The sequence below is a fragment of the Pelodiscus sinensis genome, chromosome 27 (genome assembly GCF_049634645.1).
Source record: "Pelodiscus sinensis isolate JC-2024 chromosome 27, ASM4963464v1, whole genome shotgun sequence".
Classification (NCBI taxonomy): domain Eukaryota; kingdom Metazoa; phylum Chordata; order Testudines; family Trionychidae; genus Pelodiscus; species Pelodiscus sinensis.
Window position 1 is genome coordinate 4486987 of NC_134737.1, and position 25988 is coordinate 4512974.

The 25988-nt window shown below is 46.2% G+C and overlaps 1 protein-coding gene and 1 long non-coding RNA gene across 4 annotated transcripts in view; one reads left to right on the forward strand and one right to left on the reverse strand.

The window, feature by feature from the left end:
- The window catches only part of PLXNA2 (plexin A2), a 326357-nt gene extending 315525 nt beyond the window's left edge, over nt 1-10832 (forward strand). For all 3 annotated transcript variants that reach the window (XM_075909971.1, XM_075909972.1, XM_075909970.1), the window contains exons 28-32: nt 522-712; nt 1304-1473; nt 5799-6011; nt 7207-7357; nt 9120-10832. In XM_075909971.1, coding sequence (XP_075766086.1) covers nt 522-712; nt 1304-1473; nt 5799-6011; nt 7207-7357; nt 9120-9215 — 821 coding nt within the window. In that variant the 3' untranslated portion in view covers nt 9216-10832. The remainder of the gene's footprint in view (nt 1-521; nt 713-1303; nt 1474-5798; nt 6012-7206; nt 7358-9119) is intronic.
- The window catches only part of LOC142820873 (uncharacterized), a 32649-nt gene continuing 16260 nt past the window's right edge, over nt 9600-25988 (reverse strand). The window contains exons 3-4 of the long non-coding RNA XR_012897824.1: nt 13303-13386; nt 9600-9724 (exon numbers count right to left, since the gene is read on the reverse strand). This is a non-coding gene — a long non-coding RNA (uncharacterized LOC142820873). The remainder of the gene's footprint in view (nt 9725-13302; nt 13387-25988) is intronic.

Sequence of the window (25988 nt, forward strand, 5' to 3'; positions counted from 1 at the left end):
CTGCATCAGTAACAGAGCCATGTTTAAAAATAGAATTACTAGGTTCTTCTCAGCCTTTCCCTCCTTTTAATCCCCTGTGCCTTAATTAAATTGGCTGGAATATTCATATTTCACTCAGTATTAATCAGGGAGGAAACTTTTGCAACTTTCGTAATAAGTTGTTCCATTTCCCTGCACTGATCCCCTTAACTGTTACTGTTGCTGAGAAAAGCAAGTGGAGACTTGGGGGGTCGAGTTGGCCACGTTCATTTTCAAAAGAATGAGAGGACAGGTGAAAAGATGGACAGTGCGCTAGTTTGGTAGCGTCCCCAGAGCGTTCTGCCGCAGGCTGAATGGACAGTGGGAGGGTAGAGTCAGGATAATACATTTCCTTGGGAATTGAAGCACCTCGTATCATTCCACAGAGGAGCAGGCTCATTCAGGGAATAATCCAGTGGAAGTGGGAGTGTGGGGACTACTGAGGAGTAGTGACAGAAGCTGCTCCCTGTGGATATCACCGGCTTCTCTTCCTTTCCATTCAGATTCAACGTTCCGGTACACAGGCAGCCCTGACAGTCTCCGCTCCAGGGCACCCATGATCACTCCTGACCTGGAGAGTGGAGTGAAAGTCTGGCACCTGGTCAAAAACCATGACCACGGAGACCAGAAGGAGGGCGACCGGGGCAGTAAGATGGTGTCAGAGATCTATCTGACTAGGCTCCTAGCTACGAAGGTAATTACCATGCACTGGAGCCTGCCTGGGAAATGTAGAAACTGGCCTATAAAGACACAGTCCCTGTCTCATGCTTTGATTGTCCATTAATGAAGCTTTGCGACCTGTCAATTGGGCATGATGATGCCCATTTTACACAGGGGAAGCTGGGATTCAGAGAGGATAGATAGTCCTGGGGTCATATACCAATTCAATAGCAGAGCCAGTCATAGAGCCCTAATCACTCCTAAACAACTCTTTGTCCTGTCACCAATTACAAGAAAGTTAAAATGCCTGTAAATGCTTTACCCGTCTCCTCAGCCAAGGGAATTGGACGTCCTATTGTAGCATCCTCAGCAATGGCTGTGGCACCGATTGCAAAAGAAATTGTGTGCGTCACATTAAAAATAAAACCTATGCGCCTCAGCAGCGCAGCCAGCCCATTCCTATAAGGTTACATACACCTGACCTATTCCTATGGGGTCTGTGCCTGGCCCTTTCTGGAGCTGTGCATAGCCTGTGTCACCATCTGGTGTCCCCCTCCTGCTGTTGCTGTTTAGCCGAGTGTGCATACATCCCTCCCATCACTGCGCTGGTTGCTGCTCCCATTAGGGTACGCTGCAGAAATTCGTGGATGATTTGTTCGAGACCTTGTTCAGTACGGTGCACCGAGGCAGCGCACTCCCACTGGCCATCAAATACATGTTCGATTTCCTGGATGAGCAAGCCGATAAGCACAGCATCCACGACACAGATGTGAGGCACACCTGGAAGAGCAATTGGTAAGCATGGGGGGAGAATGGGGGTGGGGGCACGGTTCAGCAATTATCCACACCCTGGGGAAGACTGGAAACCTAGGGATGGGGCTGTGAGTGGGGGGAGGAGGGACAGAGTCTGTGTCATTGGAGGCAGCTCGGAGTGCTTCACAGCACAAACATGCAGCTGTCCTGGCTCCCCTCTGTCACTGTGAAGGAAGATGCCAACATACAGACACGTGTGCAAAATCCTGCCCCTTTCCTTGTGCCTAGGAGTCCCAGAGCTTGTTCTTTTCGTTTTCAGGGAACTTTGGTTCTTGGGGGCAATTGTCACATTCAGGCTGCCGAATGGGTATAAGGGGAAGAGGCACCCTAGGTAAAATGTTTTGCTACTAGTCTTCAGTCCAAAGCTCCCATACCCGTGGTGTCCCAGTGACGGGGCCTCCTGGCTGCTGTGAAAATGTACCTCAATTCTGACCCGCTATGACTCAAATCAGGAACCCCCATCAACCAGAGAGTCTGCCAGTGCCTCCCAATTCTGACCTGTACAACAGCTCTTACTACAGGTTATTGATCCAGCCACAAAGAGCTAAAATAGCACTGAGAATTTAGCAACGTGTCCCCGGCTTTTTCATTTATACCGTAATCTGTTACAATTTACAACTTAGGATTTATCCACACGTAGCAATTCTGGGCCGGCACTGTAAACTGAAAGCGTGGCCGCAGCACAAGTGCTAGGGGAAAGTTCTCCCAGTACTCTCCTTGTGGGGAGCAGCTAACAGCACTGGGAGCATTCCCCCTGGCACGGTAGCAGTGTTGCAATTTGCTGCACTCCAATGTGGGAGGGGCAGATAGGAGGGGTTCACACCCCCTGAGCCGGAAAGTTACAGTGCAGTGAAGCACCAGGGTAGACTTGGCCTTAATCTGTTAAAATCCAGTTATTTTTCCAAGTATGAAGCAGCCACGAAACTGCAAACTGCTTGTAACGTGTTGGGAGTTGTTACAGGAAAACCGAATGCCTCTCCTGCAAACTTTTGTCACCACTCAGACAAATGTGGTTTTGAGCAGGGACACCGCCAGGGAGGGAGGGGGCAGTTGCCCCTGTGCCCAGCAATTTAAAAGGGGCCAGGGCTCCAGGACTTTTAAATTGCTGCAGGAGCCAGTTGTAGCATGATCTAGGCGGAGCTGAGGGTTGGTTGGGAGAGGTGCAGCATGGTATGGGCCGCACTTGGGGTATGTCTAGACTACAAGCCTCTTTCGAAAGAGAGCGTCTAGACTGCAACCACTTCTTGCAAGCTGCTTTTTCAAAAGGGAGCACTCGGGCAGTTTTTTTTTTTTAAACTCTGTAATCTAGACACACCCTGAGGGCTGGCTGCCCATAGCCCCGCCCCTTCTGCATGAGGCTCCATGAGGCCCCTCCCCCTCATACATGCACATTGCCTAGAGCAGTGGTCCCCAACGCGGTGTCCACGGGCGCCATGGCACCCACCAGGGCATTTATGTGTGCCCACCGAAACACCTAGGTTGGCCCCGTCCCCGGCGCACGCATGGTGCTGGCCCCAGGCGCATGGGCGGCCCCTGCCCCGGGCACGCGGCACATGCGCAGTGCCGGCCCTGGGCTCAGGGCGCGTGGGTGGCCCCCACCCCCGGAAGCATGGCGCGTGAGCAGCCCTGCCCCCGGATGCCCGGCACGTGAGTGGCCCCGTCCCTGGGCGCCCGGCAGCCACGGAAGGTTGGGGACCACTGGCTTAGAGCCTGGTGAAGCCCTGTACATTCCAGACCCCTCCTTTCATTCCAGGGGCAGGAATCCTTAATGAGTTGCATTTGTACTCTAGTAGTTCCCAGAGGACGCTGTCCACATAACAAAATGGAGTTCCTGCCCCAAATCGCTTACCATCTATATAGCAAAGACAGACAAAGAAACTGGGCAAACCTGGGAATTAAACAAAAGTGTCTTGCATCATAGTCTGGAGACATCCCCTCCCTCGTGTAATGAAATGAGTTTTTGGAAATGCCCAGGCTGTATGCAGGCAGGCATTTAATGGCCATACCTCATGTGTATGATATTATCCAAAGGGAATGCCTGCCAATGCTCATAGGTGAAAAATCAGTGAGCAGCTGTTCCTCCCCAAATGCTTCTGGAGCCGTGCTCCAGAGAGCAAGGGCGGATGAGTGGAGCTCACACTTAAACTATGTGCAATTGACACACAACTACAGCTTGGGCTCGATGTTCTCAAAACAATCGGAGCTATTACATCTTTGCCTTTGCTGTTATTTTAGGATTAAAAGCTCCATGGGTGAGAAACCTCTGGGGGAGGGAGAAACCATAACAATTGGTAGCCCCCTGAAGATTTTTTATATTTTCCCCACCACCACCAATCCCTCGCGGTTTAAAAAGCCTTTAATCATCATGTCTGCAGAAGCCGGATTCCCTGCTAAGGCTATGGGAAGGTAAAAACAATTTATCGAAAGCTTTAGAAGAAGGAGCTATTAGGGTAAAATGTTTGAATCCCGAATAAAATGACACTTCTTAAAGCTAAAAAGGGAAACGGTGTCGAACAACAAAGGTTTTTCTACCACAGCCATCAAACCCCATGGGTTCTGGCGGCTGATGGGTTCCCAGCCATTGCATGGCTTTGCATGCAGGAACAAAGGACGAGTCAGGAGGACAGAGGTGTAAATTCTAGTTTTCAAACTCATCATTACGTTGAGCCTTCACTGTGTCTTTACATTTCTATAGTGCTCTCCAAATGTTAGCGAATGCTCGCTATGCCCCTGGGGGAGAGCCGAGCTTTGTCAGAGAGAGTAATAGAGGCACTGAGCCAGGAAGTCATTTGTCCCAGGTATTAACTGGGTCAGTGTTAGGACTGGGAATAGAAGTCCTAGCACTATGCTCCGTTAACTAGAAAAGGACTAGGCAAGGCTCCTTTAAGACAGGAAAGGGTTAAATCCTGGACTGCATCAGATCTCTTGAGGAAGCCCAACAGAAAATTGAGACTTGGCCACCTGTTGGAAGGGGCAAGAGAGCTGGGGAGGTGTGCAGGGTGAGATGTAGGGTAGAGCCAGCGTGACAGCTTGGGCTAGGGAGGAGGCTCTTGGAAGCAGTGTTTCCTTTAATCTTTTCCATTTATGTGCAGAATAAATGTTTTTAATGTGCACCAAAGCATGTGGGAATGTGCACCACCAGTAGAAACAAAAAAAACTGGCTGTCGGTGCTCTGCTCATCAGCTGGGCAGCAGTGGAATCTCTCCTGAGTGGCCACACAAGCACCCAGCACACTGCTGGAAAGTGGCCGGAGAGCTGGCCAGCCTGGAAGGCAGTTCAGGGCCCTCAGGCAGGGAGCCGTGATTAGGAGGGAGCAGAGGGTTCAGGCAACTGGCACCAGACCCTGCCTTGGGATGGAACTGAGCAACTTGTCTGCAGTACTGCAAGGGTTAAGGCTGAAGGCTTCCTTGTAGCTGGCTGGCAAGGAAGGAAGAGCTGGGACTTGAAAGCTAACAGAAAGCAGCAGCTGGTTTTTGATCCTGCTATAGAGCCAAAGGAAAAGGGAAGAATATTTCTCCTTTGATTACTAAGGCCCAGGATGGGCGGGGGCGGGGAGGAGAGGGCAGAGATACCTGATGTGCTCTTTCCCAGGTGATGGGCTGGGAATAGGCCCTTGAGTCTGCTCTCTGCAGCGGTCGCACCCCACCCTTCCTCACCAGCTCAGTGTTGCTGCTGCTGTAAAGAACAATGAGATACGACACTAACAGGCTGCACTGACCTCCCTAAGACCTCCCAAGCCCCCTGGATTACCTAATGAGCCCCAGCACCCAACACGGGCAAACATTGGGGGCTCTCCTGAAATGGGGCTCTTCCTCTCCACTTGCAGTCCGCTTGGCTTCAGCCAGCGTTGAAAGTAACTTAACATTTCTTACAGGTCCTGTCCTATTGCAACCGGGGTCCCTGCCAGCTCTTTCAATAGCTCCCTGCCGGCTTGTGCCCCAGCTCAGCCGTGCCCCAGGGCGCACCCGCTTACTTTCACCTCTGGCTTCCGCATCCATGGCCTTTCTAGCTGCCACATGATGCACTCAAATGGCAGCCCCTCTAGAGTGGGCAGGGGAAGGGCCAAGAAGTGGCTGGAAAATCAGTGGAGAAAAATGGCCAAGCGTCTGGCCCATATTTGGTAATGAGATCGGCTCAGTTCTGCATAGGGTATCGTTGCTACGCTTGTGGTACCGTCGTGGGCTCTTGGGGCTTATAAGGGGCACAGCACTGACCACATCATTTGGGGAGCTGAAATATATGGCTACAAAAGGGACCTTCCTGTCGCTAGGGTTCATAACTTACTTTTGTTCCTTGTTTCCCTACAGCCTCCCGCTCCGGTTCTGGGTGAACGTAATAAAAAACCCCCAGTTCGTGTTCGACATCCATAAGGGCAGTATCACAGATGCCTGCCTCTCTGTGGTGGCCCAGACCTTCATGGACTCCTGTTCCACCTCAGAGCACCGCCTGGGCAAGGACTCCCCCTCCAACAAATTGCTCTATGCCAAGGATATCCCTAGCTACAAGAGCTGGGTAGAGAGGTAGGTCGGTGTGGGAGCCAAGTCAGGAGAAGCTGTGTCATTGCACCACCTCATCAGCCATCAAAAGTTTCTCTGTTCCCAGTACTCCAAAAGTGGCTGCATTTAGTGCAGGGTTAAAATGATAGATATACACAGGACTTGTTTAGTTTGGAAAGGAGAAGTCTGAGAGAGAACATGAGAGCGGTTTTCAGGTATCTAAAAGGGTGTCACAAGGAGGAGGGAGAAAAAATTTTCTCCTTGGCCTCTGGGGATAGAACAAGAAGCAATGGGCTTAAACTGAAGCAAGGGAGGTTTAGGTTGGACATTAGGTAAAACTTCCTGTCAGGGTGGTGAAGCACTGGAATAAGTTGCCTAGGGAGGTTGTGGAATTTCCATCTCTGGAGATATTTAAGAGTAGGTTAGATAAATGTCTATCAGGGATGGTCTAGACAGTGCTGGGTCCTGCCATGAGGGCAGGGGACTGGACTCGATGACCTCTCGAGGTCCCTTCCAGTTCTAGTGTTCTGTGATTCTAGGACCACACTAGCCTTGGCTCCTGCTTGGTTAGGAACAATAGGGAGGAGAAGGCATTGGGGTCAGTGCTGGCTCTTTGCAAAGAGTGCACAGAGGCCAGATAAAACTGCAGATCCCTGCTTTAGCAATGAATGCGAGGTGAGACTGCACCCGGGGCAGTTTACATTAGGGGTGTTAAATAACAGTTAATTGAGTTGTTGAGTAACCTCATGAATTTCTTATTGGTTATTCAACTAGTCTATAGTCCCCAGGGGGGGGGGGGGCAGACTGTGTACTCTGGCCCCACACCTGAGGAGCCCCCTACCACTCCGTGCTGCTGCCTCTGTATTAGAGGCAGCAGCATGGAGTGCCAGGTGGGAGCTGGTCCGTGAGGGGAGCCAGTTTAAAAACTAGCTCCCCCTTCAGCCTAGCTGATATGAGGCCCTGCCGTGCTGGGTGGCAGCAGCCTCTGCTCAGTGGAGGGAGGGAGGAGTGGGGCTCAGCTCCTGGCCCAAGCCAGAACTGCTTGTCCACCTGGCTCCTAATATACTTTAAACGCAGAGTGGCAGTTGGTGGGTCCCAGACCCAGTGTGAGCCAGGACTGAGCCGGGCTGCTGGCCAGCCTGCTAAAAAAAATTACATTCAGGAGGCATCGGCGTGTACGTGGGGCCTTGCCAATAGGCTCTCCCCTTTCATTCCCTAGGTATTACGCAGACATTGCAAAGCTCCCCGCCATCAGCGACCAGGACATGAACGCCTACCTCGCAGAGCAGTCCCGCCTGCATGCCATTGAGTTCAACATGCTGAGCGCGCTCAATGAGATCTACTCATATGTCAGCAAGTACAGCGAAGAGGTGAGCAGGCCCCCGTCCTGGTGGGGCTGCCCCCCACCCCCGCCTCGCAGGATACATACGTGGCCCCACATCTCCCCATGTAGTATAGTTGACTTCCTGGCTGGCCATCTCAGAAAGGAGGCCCAAGATCGAATGGGGCCGGGAGGCCAATTTCCTCTCTCGCTCCTCGAAGCTGGTTGATAGAGTAGCATGGTATCTATGCCATAAACAGAAGGCTTTGGTCCCTACAGCTGCCAGTAAAGCACGCCCCAGGAGAACCCAGCCTTTGCAGCGTTTTATGGGCAGCTCTGAATTCCTAATCCTTGCTGCAGCCCGCTTCTAAATGCAAAAGGGGCAAATCGCTCTGACCCAGCGAACCCCCTCACAGATCCCAGCATCCTGTGGGAGCTTCCAGTGTAGCACAAATCTTGTGTGGCAGCGAAGCTGGCAGCATGGGCTCCTTTAATACATGCATCACTTGAAACCAAGTTCTCACCATCTGTTCCGCTCCTTCATTTTCATTGTGAGAAGGACCTGTTTTGCCATTACATGCATGGGAAGGAGGGCGGGGGGTGTCATTTAATTGCATGTACGTGTTTATGATACAATGCCACAGCCATTTTCCCAATTAGTGACTAAAATCTCATAACTTTCATGCTACATGAGACCGGGAATGTCGAGCCAAAGATACCAGAGCAGAAATGATTGTATTGTGATGGTGTAATATATAGCAAGCAGTCCAAAAATAAATCCAGAATGACTGGGGAATGGAAAAGCACTCAGTGCCTTGTTTGTCTTCTATTAGGCCACATCTCAACTTGCCGTGCCAGAGATTGAACTTCTAGCATTTAATTTAGTGGATCTAATTAAGATCCACTGAATCAAATGCTGAGGATGGCTCCGGTTGGCACCAGTTGTCACAGAGTGTGGGGAGTCACCAGGCCCCGTGCCCTCGTCCGCAGTTAGATCAGAATCTCAGCAAGTAGAATAGAAGGTTTATTCGGTTCCAAGTTCTCAAGTGAGTCAAGCCCAGCCCTCCCTTCCTCATGCAGATAGTGTTGCAGTGCCCAGGGAAACTATGGCACACACACAGAGTTATTCCAGAATAGCACAGGACAGTAGAATCACATACAACACAACAAAGCAAACAGTGACTACAAAACCAGAGTGAATACAGGGACTACAGGAGGGGATACAATCCCCACTACATTACACCGGTACTTCTGGCAGTTGCGAGGAGTAAGGGAGGCCGACGGGAGCGTTGGCTCCTATCAACCTCTCTCTGTGAAGATCGCGCCAAACTCAGCTTAAGGTAGGCCAATTCCAGCTACATCTTTCACATAGCTGGAGTTGCGTACCTTAACCCGACCTTCTGGGCCTAGTGTAAACCTGCTGAGTTTCTCTGAAGGAACATAACTAAGAGGAGGGATTTGACTGCTGCAGACCAGCCTCTGCCACCAGGCATTGAGGGAATTTTGATTGGGGAATGACCCATAAGCCTCGGGAGACCCTCCCAGCTCCTGGGCAAGGCTTGCCAGCCCTGTACCAGCCCTGTGGCATCAACCTAGCCTGCCCCAAGTACTTCTGTTTTGCCAGCTTCACTAACCACTGCCCCTGTGGTGCTCGGGGAAGGCTGTATGTTATCATTAACAGCTGCTGTGTCTGAAGTCCAGATTTTTCCTTTTTTATTTATCCCTCCCCCTTCCCCTTTCCCAATCCATTTATTTCCTTGTCCCTCCTTTCTGGAATGTTTACATGAATCATGTTGTTTGTTTTGCACCAGATCATTGGGGCTCTGGAACAGGACGAGCAGGCGCGCAGGCAGCGCTTGGCATACAAAGTAGAACAGCTTATCTGTGCCATGTCTATTGAGAGCTGAAGAAAGGAGACGGCTGGTGCTCTTAGGCCAAGGAGAAGGAACGAGTTACTGCCAAGGCTCTTGGGAATGAAGAGCATAAACAAGCAAGGAAGGCACTGGACCCATATAAACACTGAGAGGTCCTCTGGGAGAAGCAGGGACTGGCCCAGATCCTAAGTTCAAAATCATTTAGATTCCAGTTTGAAATGACAGCGAGAAGGACAGAGCATCTCAAAGCAAAATAAGGTCAAGCAGGAGTAATCCTTCAAGTCGTGTGTGGAAGGAAGGAATCTGAGAAGCCCGGATGCTTCAATGGATGCTGCTTTGCATGAAAACAAAAACCATGTGATATATATTAGGAAATAACTAAAACTTTATTTAAAGGATTTTTTTTTTAAAGAAAAAAAATAGTAAAGCAACCACAGTGGCCACACGAAGAATTCCGTCGAGAAAATTCAGTTCCAAGTTCTCTCTCGCTCATCTGTTTCCTGTGGTGTGTGGCTCAGACATTCTGCGAACGGACTCCTATGCTAATTTGAAAAATTGGAAAATTAAATTATTCCTTGTCTTGGGAACTTTTCAAAAATATGAGCACAAGTTTGCACCAAACCTTTTTACACAAAGGAAGAGAGTAGTTCACCTGGACGTAAATCCGGTGGCACCAGAAGGAACTTTACCTGAATTATAAAACCATCAGATCATCTAACCTGTTTGTCTTGAAATCCAGCTTTATCTATATGTATTTATATAGTGTCGAGATATATATATATATATATATATTTTTTAAATCCCGCTTACTGTTGAATGATGGTGGGTCTGATTTTAAACATTTTTCTCTGTTTTACTTCCATTCCATTTCAACACACAGCTCCACCCAGGTGTAAAGACTGCAGTATTTTTGTTTGCTTCACTCGTGTTCTGAAAGAATGTTCTGCCCTATGTGGCATGTGAAACTAAGGAAAGTCATACACAGTTTCACCTGAAATTGGTGCATTGTTGTTTTCTGCAGGTGCAATTTAAGCAAAACCAATTGGCTGATCTTGCGCAGTTGAACAGAGCTAGGCGGGACTTAATTGCTTGGGGTGTTCGTTGACTAGAGTTCTTTTATTCCAGCCACAATGTGATTTCTTGCAGTAAAAAAAAAAAAAAAAACAACTAAAAAATCATGTTTACAGCAAGTGATACTTGAAAAGCGTAGGCAAAGTGAGATAACATATTTATTGCTTTTCTGTTTGAGACTCTCTTATATTTACGCATAAGATCAGGACAGATTCCGATTACATTTTTCCCTCAGCATATGCAAAGGCACCCAAATGTAAAGCATAGGAGTTTTTATTTCTCAATGGGAGAGAGAGAATCTTTACTCAAGATGAGAGAGTCCATAATGACACACTCAGAGTGCCAGCTAACATTGTTGTCTTTGTCTCTATTTCTCATTGTTCGGTTCAGTTTCTAACTGGCCATAGCAGCCCATCTTTTCATGGACAGCGAAAGACAAATGTTTGTGAGTGTTATTCCTTTAAAAGAAACCAAAGCTTTCCTGTCCCTTTAAAGAGTGCCAAGAGGCGGATGGAATGCTGTAAATATTTCTCTCTGTAATAAATACTGATATTTGTGCAGACTGCAGTGAGTGGAGGATGATGATGATTAGACCTAATGGAAATAGAAGTGTTAACCATATGAGCCTTGGAGGTTGCAGCCAAACAGCGACCAGAGTTTGTTTAATGGAATCAAAACCAGACTTGAAAAGGCCCAACCTTAAGTCTCCTTGCAGAGAGGCAGCGTGTGCTACTAGACACAACAATCGGACTGGGAGCTCGCTATGGACTTGCTGTATGATTCCAAGCTAGTCATGTCATCTCTCTCGGATTCTTTTGCCAGCCCTGAAATGGAGAGCGTACTAATATTTGGGGGGAAGTGGAAGAGGATTAGCTAATGTATTTTTAATATAAAGAATTGTTAAAAAACTTTCTTGACGTCCGTGAGGTGGAGGGTGTTGATCACTTTGCAGGTCAGGAGGCTAGCTGCTACCTGATCTCAACAGCAGGACTCAATGAAAATCAACTGTCTGCTCCCAAAAGATTAAGGGTGTGGGAGGAAGAAGGGAGGCCACTGTACTACTGAGGTCAGAGAGGCGCATAACCCCAGTGCTGGGCAGTATGAATCTGCTGCTTCAGGAGAGGAGTGAGTACTTCTCATCTTCCTTTGCTTAAAGGCCATACAATGGGATCTGCCAGTAGGGACCATTGGGCACATACAGAGTCATGCTCAAGTTGTTGGGTAGGATTTTTGCTCATGGATGCATGCTGTCATGCTGCGTCTCCAAGAACATTCCATTTTGATAACCGCTTGCCAGCCTGCAGCATTGCAGCAGAAGTGTGTGAGGGGACGGTGTCAAATTATTGCCACGTAGGTTAAGATCACTACTGAGTCACAGGCTGTTAGTCTCTATTCTAAAGGCAGCCAACAGAGGGACAAGGCAGGGGAACAGCATTCAGACAAGTACTCAGGAAACTTGCTGTTTTAATTACAGTGCATTAAAAAGCCATGCCAAGTCCACTTTCTCCTGATAATCTGCCTTTGTGAGTTTCTCTGGATCCTATTAATAGCCTGAAAGAAATACTAATGACTGGCCCTGTGCAATAAGCCAAAGCTTTTGACATTCACAATAGGCTAAGCTTTGCAAGGAGAAGGCTCTGAGAGGAGGGCAAGGGAGGGAATAGGAAAAGCAGCAGAGAAGACAGGATTCCTGTTACCAAGAGAGTTCCTGATGTCAAAGAACAAGTAGAAATGTCCAGGCTGTCCTGTTAAAGTCCTCGCGTCACGGTCTTGTCTGCAGTTGACAAATGTAATACCTAATCATTACAGCAATTGTTAACCTGTCATGTGGTTTGCTACTAATATTACAGAAGATTGGAGAGCATCACATTTCTGATAGCCCCTAAAAGATTCGGTTTTGACAGGGGCTTGTTTGTTTGTTTGGGTTGGGTTTTTTTTTTTTTTTTTGCTGTTCATCAAATGGTTTATGTTGTGAATGTTTTTGAGCCTTGCAAACAAGTTGTGACCATTGTTTCAGATACACATAGTACCCTGATTGGTCAGCCAAGTCACATGACCTTCTTTATGTTTGCATCCTTCTGTGCTGAATACTTATACCAGAATGACAATAAGGTTTGAAGACAGAGAGATATGGAGGCCATATTGCCTACTTCTTCCCATAAAGGGTGGGTAAAGGAATCCTCCAGTGCTTAAAGTGAAGCAGGAGACATCAGAATAGAGAAACTGTGGAAGTCTTCATAACATCCATCTATATGAAGAATGGCCTGTAGCTATATTAAGAACTGTCATGGCAAACATGCATTAAAAAAAAAAAGCCACAGCCCTGCTGCTAATGCGCAACTTTGTAGGCAGAGAGCGAAAAGGGAGATTTGTGTGACAGGTGCACTATATTGAAAGTTTGAGATGCAAATCTTTTCCCATATTCTCCTGGTCCTCTGGCATAATAGGGACATTGCATGCAGCTGTCCTGCTCCCATGACAATGGAATCCTTCCTCTTATGAGTATTCAGTGCCAGTCCTGTGCAAACTAAACACCCAGACTACACAACTCCACTTAGAGAGTATATTGTATTGCTAATAAACATTTGTATGGATCTTTACCAACAATCTCATTACAATCTGTACATGCAACAATTGGGCTAGGACTGTTGAGATTAGAGTAGAGAGCATGAGAATCAGGATTCTATTCTTGCCTATTGGCTGGCTCATAGGGTGGCGTGGACACATCGGTATTGGTGGAACCCTGCTTAGGTACAAAACTGGTATCTGTATCTGCAAAATGAGATGCGGCTTTCCCCATTCACATCCATGGGTGTGGATACCTTTGGCTATAAAGCGGATATCCGCAAATTTGCAGAGTTCTAAATACAACATTTGTATCTGCATTTGCACCTGTATCTGCAAAAGTGAGCCGTGGCTATCCACAGTCACATCTGCAGATGCAGATATCCACGGATTTGCAGGGCTCTCAGCACTGGCTACCAGTTTGAGATACCTCTGGGTGGGTTTTTTGGTCCTACACAAGATGCACTTAAAGAGTCCGACTCACCAGAGATCCTGAGTGCCCACAACTCCAAAAGAAGTGAAGTGAAGCTGGTCCGTGTGCTTCTCATGCCCTTCCCGATTTCAGGAACTAGACAAGGGATAAAACACTTTTAAGAATTATTCCTGTAACATGGGTTACTTTTTCAGCCCGCACCTAGAACATTTCCCATTAGCAGCAGCAGTGGCAGGGTTGTGGTTTCCCCGCCTGGCACGGTCAGCTCTCCTTTTCTGTTTCCACTGCTCTATGTATTTGCCTGCCAGGAGGACTCAGTTCAGCTGTCTAAATGAAACAAAACTAGAATGACTTGAGCTGACATATCAGGGGGAGACTCACTGGTGACTATCCCTCTTGAGAAAAGGCAGAATAAAAATGCTCAGAGAACGATAAATAACCAATATCAAAGATGCATTAAAAATACAGCAAAAGCTTCAGTCGTCATGTTTCAGTATTCCATTGGCCCATAAACCCTAAGCCGGTAATACAGAGCTGTGATGTTGTATATAGTTACTTCCCAGATAAAGCTTGGTGAGCAGTCTGATCTGTATATTGAATGTGTCTTCAGTGAAAACTTGATCCCTTCCCTAAGTTCCCTTCTGCCTTTAACCTTTTGTCTCAGGCCTGTCAAGATCTGCAGATGAGAAGCGCAGGGCTGATGTGGATAGGAACTACAGAGCCCCACAATATTAATGCAGAGAAGAGCAGCTGCCATTTTTTATTCGATACAGGGGGACTCATTTGGGTTAAAAATGCAAAGCTACACACTAAGGTTTCTTAAGGCAATGCTCTTTGGAAGCAACTAGTTTGAATAACCCAAAATGCAAAATCCTAAATGTAGGCCCATGCAGCTAGTTTTTAAAGGGGAGGCATTTTTAAAACTGTAAAAGCTTGGAACATGTTTCTCACTGTTTAAAAGGCTCCACAGAAGGGAAATGTCACTGTTCAGTTTCCAGTAAGCGATACAGTGCAAGGGACGTCGTTACCTCTTACCTTCATAAACGCTCCCAGTTTGAAAGAAAGGCCTTGTTGTTTTTTCTGTTCTTCACAAAAGTCCCCCATTACCAATGCTCCTGTTCTAGTTCAGGGCAACGTGGCAAGCCCAATATTACAGAAATAGAGGGTGACTGTTTCTTCCCAACTATGTTAAGGACAAACCTCTTGTACCAGGATTTCCTAAGCGCTCTACAGCCCTTGGTGATCCCTGCAGTGTTTTGTGGTACCTGCTGGCAATGGCTCAGACACAGCTTGAGGGTAGCCTCCTTCAAAAAGAGGGGTTCCCCTTGGCTAGTCAAGGTTCCATTGCGTATCTTTATCAGGCCACAGTTCAGAGGATACCGTTTGTTTTGACTGTATTGTTAACACTGAAGTGTCTCTGTGTTTATCTAAGTCAGTCTAAAAATTCCCATTTGTCTTTGTGTTATCCAGCTTCTCCCCCCACCCCATGTAAAAAGTCTCTTTCTCTCTCTCCTCTCTCCTGCCTCCCCCTTTTTGCAATGGGCAAATAACTCACATTGGCAGCTTCCAGTAAAGCACCCAAAAGTGGGCCACAGATCTGAGCTCTCCAGGCCACGTAGGTCTATAAAATCAAACCAGAAATACCCTGATCAGGCTTTCTTCTGAGCTCTCTAGTACTTCCTGCTACAGAGGGGTTGGGGAGACGATGAAAACAGACTTTCCTATCATATTTTTGTCATCTCCCGTCCCTGACAGGACATGGATGTGCATATAGGGGAAGTCATTAAAAGTAAATAAGCACTGTACCATAATACTGACTTTGCCTTGCTATTTCTTCTACGCAAAATGTACCACTGCAAGATATCCCTATTGGTACCATGTAAAGTGCTCATTTGTTAATGGTTTCTTCTGCAGAGAAACTTGGTAGTAAAATGAATTTAGGAGGTGGGCAGGGAATTTGTAACCAAACTTTCTTGACCTTCAAGAAAGGATTGGTTTGAGTATTCAAATAAAGATTTGCTGGGGTGGAAGGGCTTCTTAATTTGTTTGGCCCGTCCCTTAAAAATAAATGCATACCAATTATAAGGCAAGCAGTCATGGATAATAAATTGAACTTTATACTTTGCCCTCTCCACAATCATAACCTTTCCCTAGCTTTCCCCTGTTTCCCTTTATATTTGACACACTGGAGTTCTGTATGATAAATTTTTTTAAAGATGGTTGTCTGGTTTTTGTTGTTTATACAAGTGTTGTGGAAAAATGTAAGAAAGTTTAAGTATTTAAAAATGTTCTGAGGAAAAAAGGTTTTTTGTTATTCTAATATATGATTGTGTACCTATTGTAAATATGAAACACTCCTATTTTGCAAGCCAAGGACTCACTTTGTACTGTTGTTATATATAAATAAAGTTTACTGGATAAAAAAAAATCCGAAGTGGATCCTTATTTTCTAGCATGGAATGTGTGGGATTCGTTGTATGTGCTGAGAACACTTGCGAGAATAATTTACTTGCTGCATCACACCAGTAATCAATCAATCAATCAATCACTGGAGATCCAAAATGAAATATTTGAATGTCAGATTTATTTCCACAGCATGCCAAGGGCTTAGAAGCCACAAGATGGGACAAGAAAGTAAAACACTGCCCCCTAGCTTCACACAAGTTCTGTGGCAATTTAAGGAGTAACATGTATTTGGGCATATCCCAAATCAATTTCTTAGGTGCCACAGGTCTCCTCATTTTTTTTGCAGACATAGACTAACACGGCTATCCCTCAGAGACATCTAAAAGATACTTTTTGTCTATGATTAATTGGGGTGAGGTGAGAATATTTTTTTCCAGTAATGAGTAAATCAAGCTTTTTGCTTTGTTATTGGAGTGGGGGTGGGGAGGGAGGACATGTGTCTGGTTTTGAACTGGACAGTCAAGTATTTGAGCTTTCTGTTTGGGAAACAAATTGAGAAAATATAAATGTCCGGTATTTTCTAAATAAAATTGTGATGTAATGTCAAGTGTGTCTAATATTTTTGTTGAAACCATCTGGCAACCCTAAACTTACTGAAGAATCTCTCTTTATCCTAAAGAGCCAAAAACCATTGGAAATCAAGATAGCCTGGAATATCTGCTCTTTATCAAGAGCAGACACAAGAGAATGGTGAGGGGAAACACAGTGGTTGTATCTGAAGCATTTCTGAAATAACTCCCTCTGGCTGGCTGCTTTGTATCTGCTTGAAATGAGACAAGTTATCTATCATGCACAAATCTTTTAAAAAAGCTTTCCTCCTCTTTAAATGCAGACAGACATATTTATTTATAAAGTATCACACCGGGAAGCAGTTATCCAGCCATTAGAATGGAAAGTCATGACTCTGTTTCTAGTGAGACCACTGAGGCTATATCTAGGCTGCAGGTTTCTTTCGGAAGAAGCTTTTCTGGAAGGAGAGCATCTACACAGCAAAAGCATATCGAAAAAGCAATCTGCTTTTTCAAAAGATAGCAGAGAGCATCCACACTGAATGGATGCTCTCTCGCATGTAAGCTGTGATTGCTATGGATGGAGTGGCCACCAGGGCACCTGTGCTTTTTCCTCTTTCCTCTTCTTTCAAAAGAACTCCCTGTTCCCCATCCACACATGCCTTTTTCCCAAAGAGCTCTTTCAGAAAAAGGCTTCTTCCTTGTAGAAAGAGGTTTACCAATGTCAGGGGAAAAAGACCCTCTGTTTTTGATTTTTTTTTCTCTAAAGAATGTGATTGCAGCATGGACATAAGTGAAGTTTTTTTGGAAAAACGGCTGTTTTTCCAAAAAACTCTGCAGTGTAGACATACCCTGAGTTACAGAACCCATGAGTAAACAAAGCACTAATGTTCATGATGGCAGCCACCTGCACTGTTTAAGAGGCGCTTGGGGGGGGTCAGTAGCCTCCCTCTGAAGTTTCAACCTCTGGATTTGATACTTGAGGTCTGCTTAAAGTGCATGACCTAGCCCCAGGGGCAGCTCTAAACTGCAACAGAGCTTGCCCTGCTCCCAGTTTTACCTTTAGGGTAGAGAGTTTGTTTATAAACAGAGAGCAGCTGGGTGATTAAGATAAGAAAAGGCTCCTCATTCAAGTAATTGAAGGATCATTAGATGATCATGAAAACATTGCCAGGTATTCCACTTAAAAGATAGTGGAGGGAAGTGTAGTTTGCATCGGGACTAATGCTGTTCCACTTATGCATAAATGATTTTGAAAAAGGGGTAAACAATGAGGTGGCAAAAGTTCCAGATCATATAAAACAACTCAAAATAGTTAAGCCCGAAGCTGACTGCAAAGAGTTACAGAGGTATCTCTCAAAACTGGGTCATTGGGCCACACAAGGGCAGATGTAATTCAATGTTGATAAATGCAAAGTAATGCACATAGAAAAATATAATCCCAACTATACATACACAGTGTTGGATCTAAATTAACTGTTCCACTCAGGAAAAAGATCTTGGAATCATTGTGGATAGTTCCCTGAAAACAATGTGCAGTGGCAATCTGAAATGTTAACAGAATATAGGAATTATTAGGAAAGGAATGGATAAGACAGAAAATATTATATTGCCTTTATATACAGTCATGGTACGCCTACATCTTGAATACTGTATGCAGATCTGGTCACCCCATTTAGAGAAGGGCACCAGAAATGATTAGGGGTAAGGAACAGCTTCCATATGAGGAGAGATTTAAAAGATTGGGACTTTTCAGCTTGGAAAATAAATTACTAAAGTGTGGGGGGGATATGTTAGAGGCCTAGAAAATCATGAATGGTGTGGAAAAATAGTATAAGGAAATTATATTTACTCCTTCACTAACACAACACAAGAAGGTCACCCAATGAAATCTATAGGCAGCAGATTTAAAACAAACAAAATAAATTCAGTCCACAGTCAATCTATGGAACTCTCTGCTGGGGGATGGTGGAAAGGCCCAAACTATAACAGGGTTCCAATAAGAACAAGCTAAGTTCAAGAAGGATTGGTCCATCAATGGCTACTAGCCGGGCAGGACAGGGGTAGTGGCTCTAGCCTTTGTCTGCCAGAAGCTGGGAATGGGCAACGGGAGGTGGATCATTTGATGACTGACACTTCTGTTCTTTCCTTCTGAAGCACCTGGAACTAGCCACTGTTGGAGGACAGGACACTGGGCTAGCTGGGCCATTGGTCTGACCCAGTATGGCCATTCTTATGTTGTTATATAGAACCCAGATCTACCTGCCTCCTGGCTGTAACCCATCAGAGAACACTTCCCCTCCCATAGCTGAAATAGAGCCTGATAGTCGCTCCCTCTCCCTGAAGAGTTAGCAATGAAGTAAGACTATACGTTACAATTTTAAGCCTAACCAGTGAGCCTTGCCACAAGATGTCAGAATATGTTAGTATTAGCACTGAGTGGGTCTAATATTTATTTATTTTTTTTCTTTTATATAGGAATTAGATACAGTGCTCCTGCAGCTAATTGCTAAGTTATATGCCAAAAAAACCTAGCATTTTCAAGTGCCTTAGCAGCCCCTGGAATGAGGTAATGTGTGTGTGGGAAGGTGAACAGGGTCGATTTCACCCTGTCACCACTATTTGCTGCTTGGTTTTTGTACTGAGCATGCTTGGTAACACTGCTGAAGCTGCTGCCCTCATTCTGCTCCTCCATCATGGCAGCATGCACAGGTGGCCCGCCCTACCAGACTCTGAAATGGCGCCCCATCCCATTGGAGTGAATCCGAGCAGCTTTTGAACTAGATACAGCAGTAAGTTTTGATCGAAAAAAAGGAGAAAACATCCCAAAGCGTTCTCTGCAGCCCTCGGCATTCATCGTAACTCAGTTCAATGCCTGGCTTGCTAAGGTTATGGAGGGGCTGGTTTGATGAGGCTGCCTAAAATGGCCTGTAGCCAATCTGCAACTACTACTAGTGGCAAATATCTCCAGACCCAGTGGCTGGTGATGGGATTCTTTGTGGGAAGGGCTGTGCATTATTACAAAGAATTCTTTCCCATGGTTGGGTGTGGGAAGGAATTTTCCCATGGGCCAGATTTTCAGAGCCCTTGGAGTGGCATGTGGGGGGGAAAGTCACCTTCCTCTGCCGTGTAAATGGTGGATTCATGATTTGAGCAAGTCAGTAACTCAGCCAGTGATGGTGGGACTGTGTCACGAGGGGATGGGTATAGTTCTGTGGCCTGCAACACGCAGGAGGTCATGATCACGCAGATGATCCTGATGGCCCCTTCTGCCTTTAAAGTGTGCGTCTATGTCTATGAGATCTGTCGCTTAGTTTGCTCTCGGACTCCTGACCCCAGTTCTCACCCATGTCTCTGAGCCCTGCTCTCTCCCTGCCACTGCTCTGACTGCTAGGCAGAACTGTCTAAGCTAAAAGTCTAAGTGGGCTTTGTTTGGGGGAGGAGGTGGTGTTATGCTAACAGAAAAAAAAACTCCTCCTGGGCATGTGGGGGTTAGGGGGCTATGCTGGCACAGCTATGTTAGCATAGGCTCTGGAGTAAAGAAGCACTCTCCACTCCCATTGAAAAAGTGTTTCAAATCTTCAGTTTGCAGAGAAAAGGCTGAAAACATGATCTGAGTATGTCCTCTGCTTCCTCCTTGCCCCCAGGGGTAAGGATTTGTAGCTTGCTTCTACCACCAGTGGTGCTGGCTAGCAAGGATGGGGTGGAGACTTGATTTTGCACATTCCCCACCCCCACCCTGCTCAGCTGCTGTGGGGAAGAATTAGGCAGCTGGGCTCACCTGCTTACTCCTGCCTATCCAGTAGGCTCTTGTGATGTCAGGGGTTCTTGCTCCCTCTCACTGCCTTATGCACGGGTGCCATTGGGGGGGAGGGTTGTTTCTAGCCTCCCCTGAATTTGGATCAGGAGTCTACTCACCCTAGTCTGAGACAGTGCTCTTAAGTGTAACACAGCCTGTGTGTAATATGTGATGAATTTGGAAGCTGGGAGCAGTGCAGCTTTTGAGGCAGAAAGTTTGTTTATAAACGGAGGCAGAGTGATTAAGATAACAAAAGGCTTGTCATTACAGTGAAATAAGGCTCCTTAGATGATCAGGGAAGCATTGTGAGATACTCTGGTCAAAAGATAGGAAACAAAGAGTGGGAATAATTGGTGAGAAAAGAGGGAAGCAAACAGTGGGGTCTCCCAGGGATTTCTAGTGTTCAACACATTCATAAATGAGCTGGAAACGGGGTAAATGGTGAGTTGGTAAAATTTGCAGATGATATAAAATGTATTCAAGATAGTTAATTCTAAGGCAGACTGCAAAGAGTTACAAAAAGATTTCACAAAATTGGGTGACTGAGCAACGTAATGGCATCTGATGTATCCATCTGACGACGTGGGTTTTACCCACGAAAACTCATGAGTCTACAGATATATTTTTGTTAGTCTCTACGGTGTCCCAGGACTATCCATTGTTTTTAAAGTTACAGACTACTGCAGCTACTGCCCTGAGACTTTTACAATGATCAATGCAAAGTAATGCAGAGTTAGTAACAAAGTGCCAATATAAAAATTCTAAACCTAGTAGTGTCCCTTAAGTGACTTGCCACAAGATGTCAGAACATTCTTACTAGAGCGAGTGGATCTAGTAATAAGATCCTCTCAGCTCTAATTCATATATATATGAGAGAGAGAAAGAGAGAGAGTGACATACTGGGACCAGCACTGTTCAACACAATGAGTAGGGTGCCCGGATACTTTCCCAAAAAATAGTGAACATGGTGGGGAAAACATTGTTGGGGGGGGAGGACCAAACTTGTTGAGCAAAAAAAAAAAATGGGGGACACCTGGCAACCTTATAAATGAGCTGGAAATGGGGTAAACAATGAGTTGGCAAAAATTTGCCAATGATATAAAATTCATTCAAGATAGTTAAGTCCAAGGCAGACTGCAAAGAGATACTAAAGTCTAAATTATCTGCCAGAAAACTAAGTTTTTCAAGTGTCTAAGTAGCCCCTGGAATCATGGTTAAAGTTGCCTCCCAACCGAAATCTGAAACGGCACCCCTGACAGCAGCTCCTCAGTTTCAGTACGTTGTCATAGGTTCAAATTTACACCATCTGTGGAAGTGTCCCACACTTTGGCACTACTCACATGTTTAAGTGATTTGCTGGTTTGGGACCTGCAGACAGCTCCCTTAAGATGAATACCTTAAGTATTCATCTACGACCTGATCCATTGTCCACTGACATCAATGTCATGATTCCCTCTAGACCAGGCCTTTCAACTTTCCACGCCTTAATTTCCCCACTTATAAAGTAATAGTAACAGTAACGCCTGCCTCTTCATTATTGAGATCTTTCTATGTCAATGCAAAGAACAATCATCTTTCTTAAATGCCCTTAAGCTCAGAAATGTCATGTGAGGTTTGTTGTTTGATTAACTTAGAGACAGGAGAGCTCCGTGTTTTCCTTCCCGAATGTTTTATAGATGCCAATTCTGAAAAGAGAGCACTAAGGGGGTCCTTTATAGACTAAAATAAATAGTTTCAATCTGCTTAGGGAAGGTATATGTAAATACTGTTTACCAACCAAGGGAAGGATGAGTTCTGAGCTTTCTCCCCTCCCTGAAGGGGAAATGGATTTGTTTCCTTTTCATATATTCAAACTAACATTTTAGCACGTGCTGGGAGCTGTCTGCAGAATGGTGGGGATCAGTGAGTGACTTGCTCAACAACCTGTCAACTTTAATGGCCAATATGGATGCAATTACGGCAATGAACTTTCTTTAACAGCCTAAAAATTACTCTGCTTGATGAGAAGAGACAGAAAAAGGAAGATCTTTAAGGAAGCGTGGAAAGGAAACATGGGTTTTCTGTAACGTCTCCAAAAGGGGCTTAGCTTGTTTTTAATTTAGAGAGCGAGAGATTAAAGAGGATCAATGTGACACGGGATGTCAAAGCTCTCAACACTGCACTCAGCAGATAACAGCAAAGAATTGGGTGCTGAATCTGATCAGGATGTTATTTTATACAGGTATATGGCATTTTGGTTGCCTATTGTGGTGAATTGCCAATAGGCAGCCATATTCCACTCCCATGTGAAGACAATGAAAATCTGTCCCGTCAGTGAGATAACTCAAAGGAAATTTCAATACGAACAGAAAGTATTAAATGTGGGGTCATTTGTAGTCCACTTAACCTCGCCAGATACAACTATACTTAATCAGAATTACATTTGATGTGGCATGCACTTCACAGGGCCTCATCTGTACTGGCAAGGTCAAACAAGGGTTAGTAAAGCTAATCTAAAAAACAACTAGGGCCCTGGATTAAAGCCCTCACCCTGTCGGCTTTCTGCATCTAATTCAGCAAACTGGCTAGCTACACAGAATCCTCGCGCTTTCCCTTTGGAGGAGTCACTGACAGGGCAACTTCAGGAATTATTTGTTCCTTTCAATTTCACCCCCAAAGGTTCTCCAGCACCCAGAACTTGTGGATCAGGACTTTTTCCCCTTTCCAGTTGCTGCTTCCTTTCCAGTCTTTCCTCTTTACCACCTCTTCCCGACTTTTGGATCTTCCTTTGGCAGCCTCCTTCTTGCTAGTTTTGCTAGCATAACCCCAGTAAAGATGGACACAGTTACAGGTGGAGAAGATAGTACCCTTCCTTGGCAGAGCAGATGCCTATCATTCCCCAGCAATGTTGCCTCTAATTTTTCCATCTGTGTGTGGAATAAATGTTGTGCATGTGCAGGTGTGCACTACCACAAGAAACACATGTGACTGTGAGCACTTTGCTAATCAGCTGGATCTCTCCTCTCTGCCCAAGTGCTCACAGGGAACACCGCTCCCCAATACCATTCCCCTGTTAGCTTTCTAGGCAGCCTGTCAAAGGCTAAAGTGCTATTTGAGAGTGCTTATAAAATATGCATATGGCTGTGATCTAGTCTAGAAAGCTCTATATAGTTTGACCTCCAGCAAACTTGCCTCTGGCATGCTGCAATCAAATCACCCTTGTCCCAATACAACAAACCATAATCCTAGCTCCAAAGCTGCTATTTCAAGAAGGCATTTTCTTTCAGCAGCTGACACAGTAATAGTTTAAGCAGCAATGTGAGTACTAACTCAATGATGGATCCTCAGCTGGTGCAATCAGATCCTCAGCCAGTCATCTGAAGAAGTGGGCTGTGCCCACGAAAGCTCATGGTACCATCTACATGTTTTGTTCACCTATAATGTGCTACCAGACCATTTGCTTGCTGTTTTTTTTTTCTGTAACAGACTAACTCGGCTCCCCCCTGATGCTCCTGAACAAAAGATTGGGCTGCTTTGCAGTCCATGCACCAATACATTCTATGGGGCATAGCTTTGAATTCTCTGATGAACGAGGGGCTGAGTTTGCATGTGCATGCCGGAAGTGTGCGTGCGACTGAGTGTACGTTGGTCGTGAAGGTGCCGTATGTGGGACATATGTGACTGAAGGGTACCTGTCTGTGTTGTGGGAGAGGATAAGAACATAAGAATGGCCGTACTGGGTCAGACCCAAGGTCCATCTAGCCCAGTAGCCTGTCTTCCGACAGTGGCCAACACCAGGTGCCCCAGAGAGGGTGAACCGAAGACAAACGATCAAGTGATTTGTCTCCTGCCATCCCTCTCCAGCCTCTGACAAACAGAGGCCAGGGACACCATTTCTATCCCCTGTCTAATAGTCTTTTATGGACCATGAAATTATCTAGCTTCTCTTTAAACTCTATTATAGTCCTAGCCTTCACAGCCTCCTCTGGCAAGGAGTTCCACAGGTTGACTACATGCTGTGTGAAGAAGAACTTTCTTTTATTAGTTTTAAACCTGCTACCCAATAACTTCATTTGGTGTCCTCTAGTTCCTCTATTATGGGAACTAATAAATAACTTTTCTTTATTCACCCTCTCCACACCACGTATGATTTTATATACCTCTATCATATCTCCCCTCAGTCTCCTCTTTTCTAACTTCTCTTCATATGGGACCCGTTCCAAACCCCTAATCATTTTAGTTGCCCTTTTCTGAACCCTTTCCAAGGCCAAAATATCTTTTTTGAGGTGAGGAGACCACATCTGTACACAGTATTCAAGATGTGGGCGTTCCGTAGTTTTATACAGAGGCAGTAAGATATTCTGTGTCTTATTTTCTGTCCCTTTCTTAATAATTCCTATTTGCCTTTTTGATCGCTGCTGCACACTGTGTGGAAGTTTTCAGGGAACTATTCACGATAACTCCAAGATCTCTTTCCTGATTTGTAGTAGCCAAATTAGCCCCCATCATACTGTACGTATAGTTGGGGTTATTTTTCCCGATGTGCATTACTTTACACTTATCCACATTAAATTTCATTTGTCATTTTGTTGCCCAATCACTCAGTTTGGTGAGATCTTCTTGGAGTCCCTCACAGTCTGCTTCTGTCTTGGCTATCCTAAACAGTTTGGTATCATCTGCAAACTTTACGGATGATAAAGAGGAGATGTGGGTTTTGGAGAGTCCTATTGTGCCTGAAAGCAGGCTGAGAGAGAACAATTCCAAAGACAGCAAAAGTGAGCCCTTGCTGACACACAGTGGATAAAAAGAGGGAAATGTCCCCCCCAAAGATCTAAGTGAGGTGAACAAAATTACTGCAGATCTGCTAGCATCTTGCAGTACTTTAGTCTCTGGTCCCATAATCCTGGTTCTGTTCGGTACCTCATCTCCAAACACCAACCCTTATACTCCTCCACGCCCATCTGCCTGTATAAATGCCAAGCTATTTCTGAAACTATTAGCTTAATTCTAATGGCTGCACTTGGCAGTTTGGATACATAAGTTTATTGCAGTGTTTCTTGAACTTTTTAAGACTGAGGAACACCAAACAATTTTTTTTACGGGGAACACCAAAAACCACTGGACCAGGGGGTCGAAATGCACCACGAACCCCCCCAGGAAGACTGCCCTAATGATAGTCTGGTACATGGAGCTGAAAACGTAGACCACAAAAAAGTAAGGATAATAATAAACAAATGGTAAATAAGGTCATGTGTCTGGCCAGGAGGGAGGGACTTGGGGCAGAATGTCTGGCCAGGAACAGGTATTGGGATAGGGTGTCTGGCCAGGAGGGAGGATGCAAGAGGGGACTTGGGGCAGAATGTCTGGCCAGGAACGGGTCTTGGGGCAGGAGGGAGAGTGCAGGCGAGGACTTGGGGCAGGGTGTCAGAGCAAGCTGGGAATGCGGGGTCTTGGCAGGGGGAGGGGACTGAGGGGGGTTTGGGTGCAGAGTCTGGGCATGAGGGGGAGATGCGTACCTGGCTTGGCACCCTGTTGCAGCATGGAAAGCCTCCAGGGAACAAGTTCCTCGGGGAGGGGGAGAACTCAGCCCTCCCCCCCCCCCCCCGCCCATGCAGTGTGGGGGACTCAGCACAGCTTCAGCACCAGGCCAGGCTTCCCGCTGGCAGGGCAGGACAGGGGGAGTAGAAACCCCAACTGTCCCCCACAGATTAAACTTTGCCACTTCCCCAACAGGCTGGAGAGGGGCTCAGGGGAGAGAGAGCAGCAGCGCATGGGGGGCAGCAGAGCCTGAGCATGCTGCAGCTGGGGGGGGAACAGTAGAGCCCAAGTGCGCCCCAGGTGGGGGGGGCAGCAGAGCCCAAGCCAGGTTCCCTGCAGGCGGCAGTTTTAAAACGTCGAGATCTGTGAGTGGAGGAGGAGGGGGCTGTGCAGCACCGGAGGCCCCATGGGACAGGGGCCGTCCTGCGGGCTGGGAGGGGAGGGAG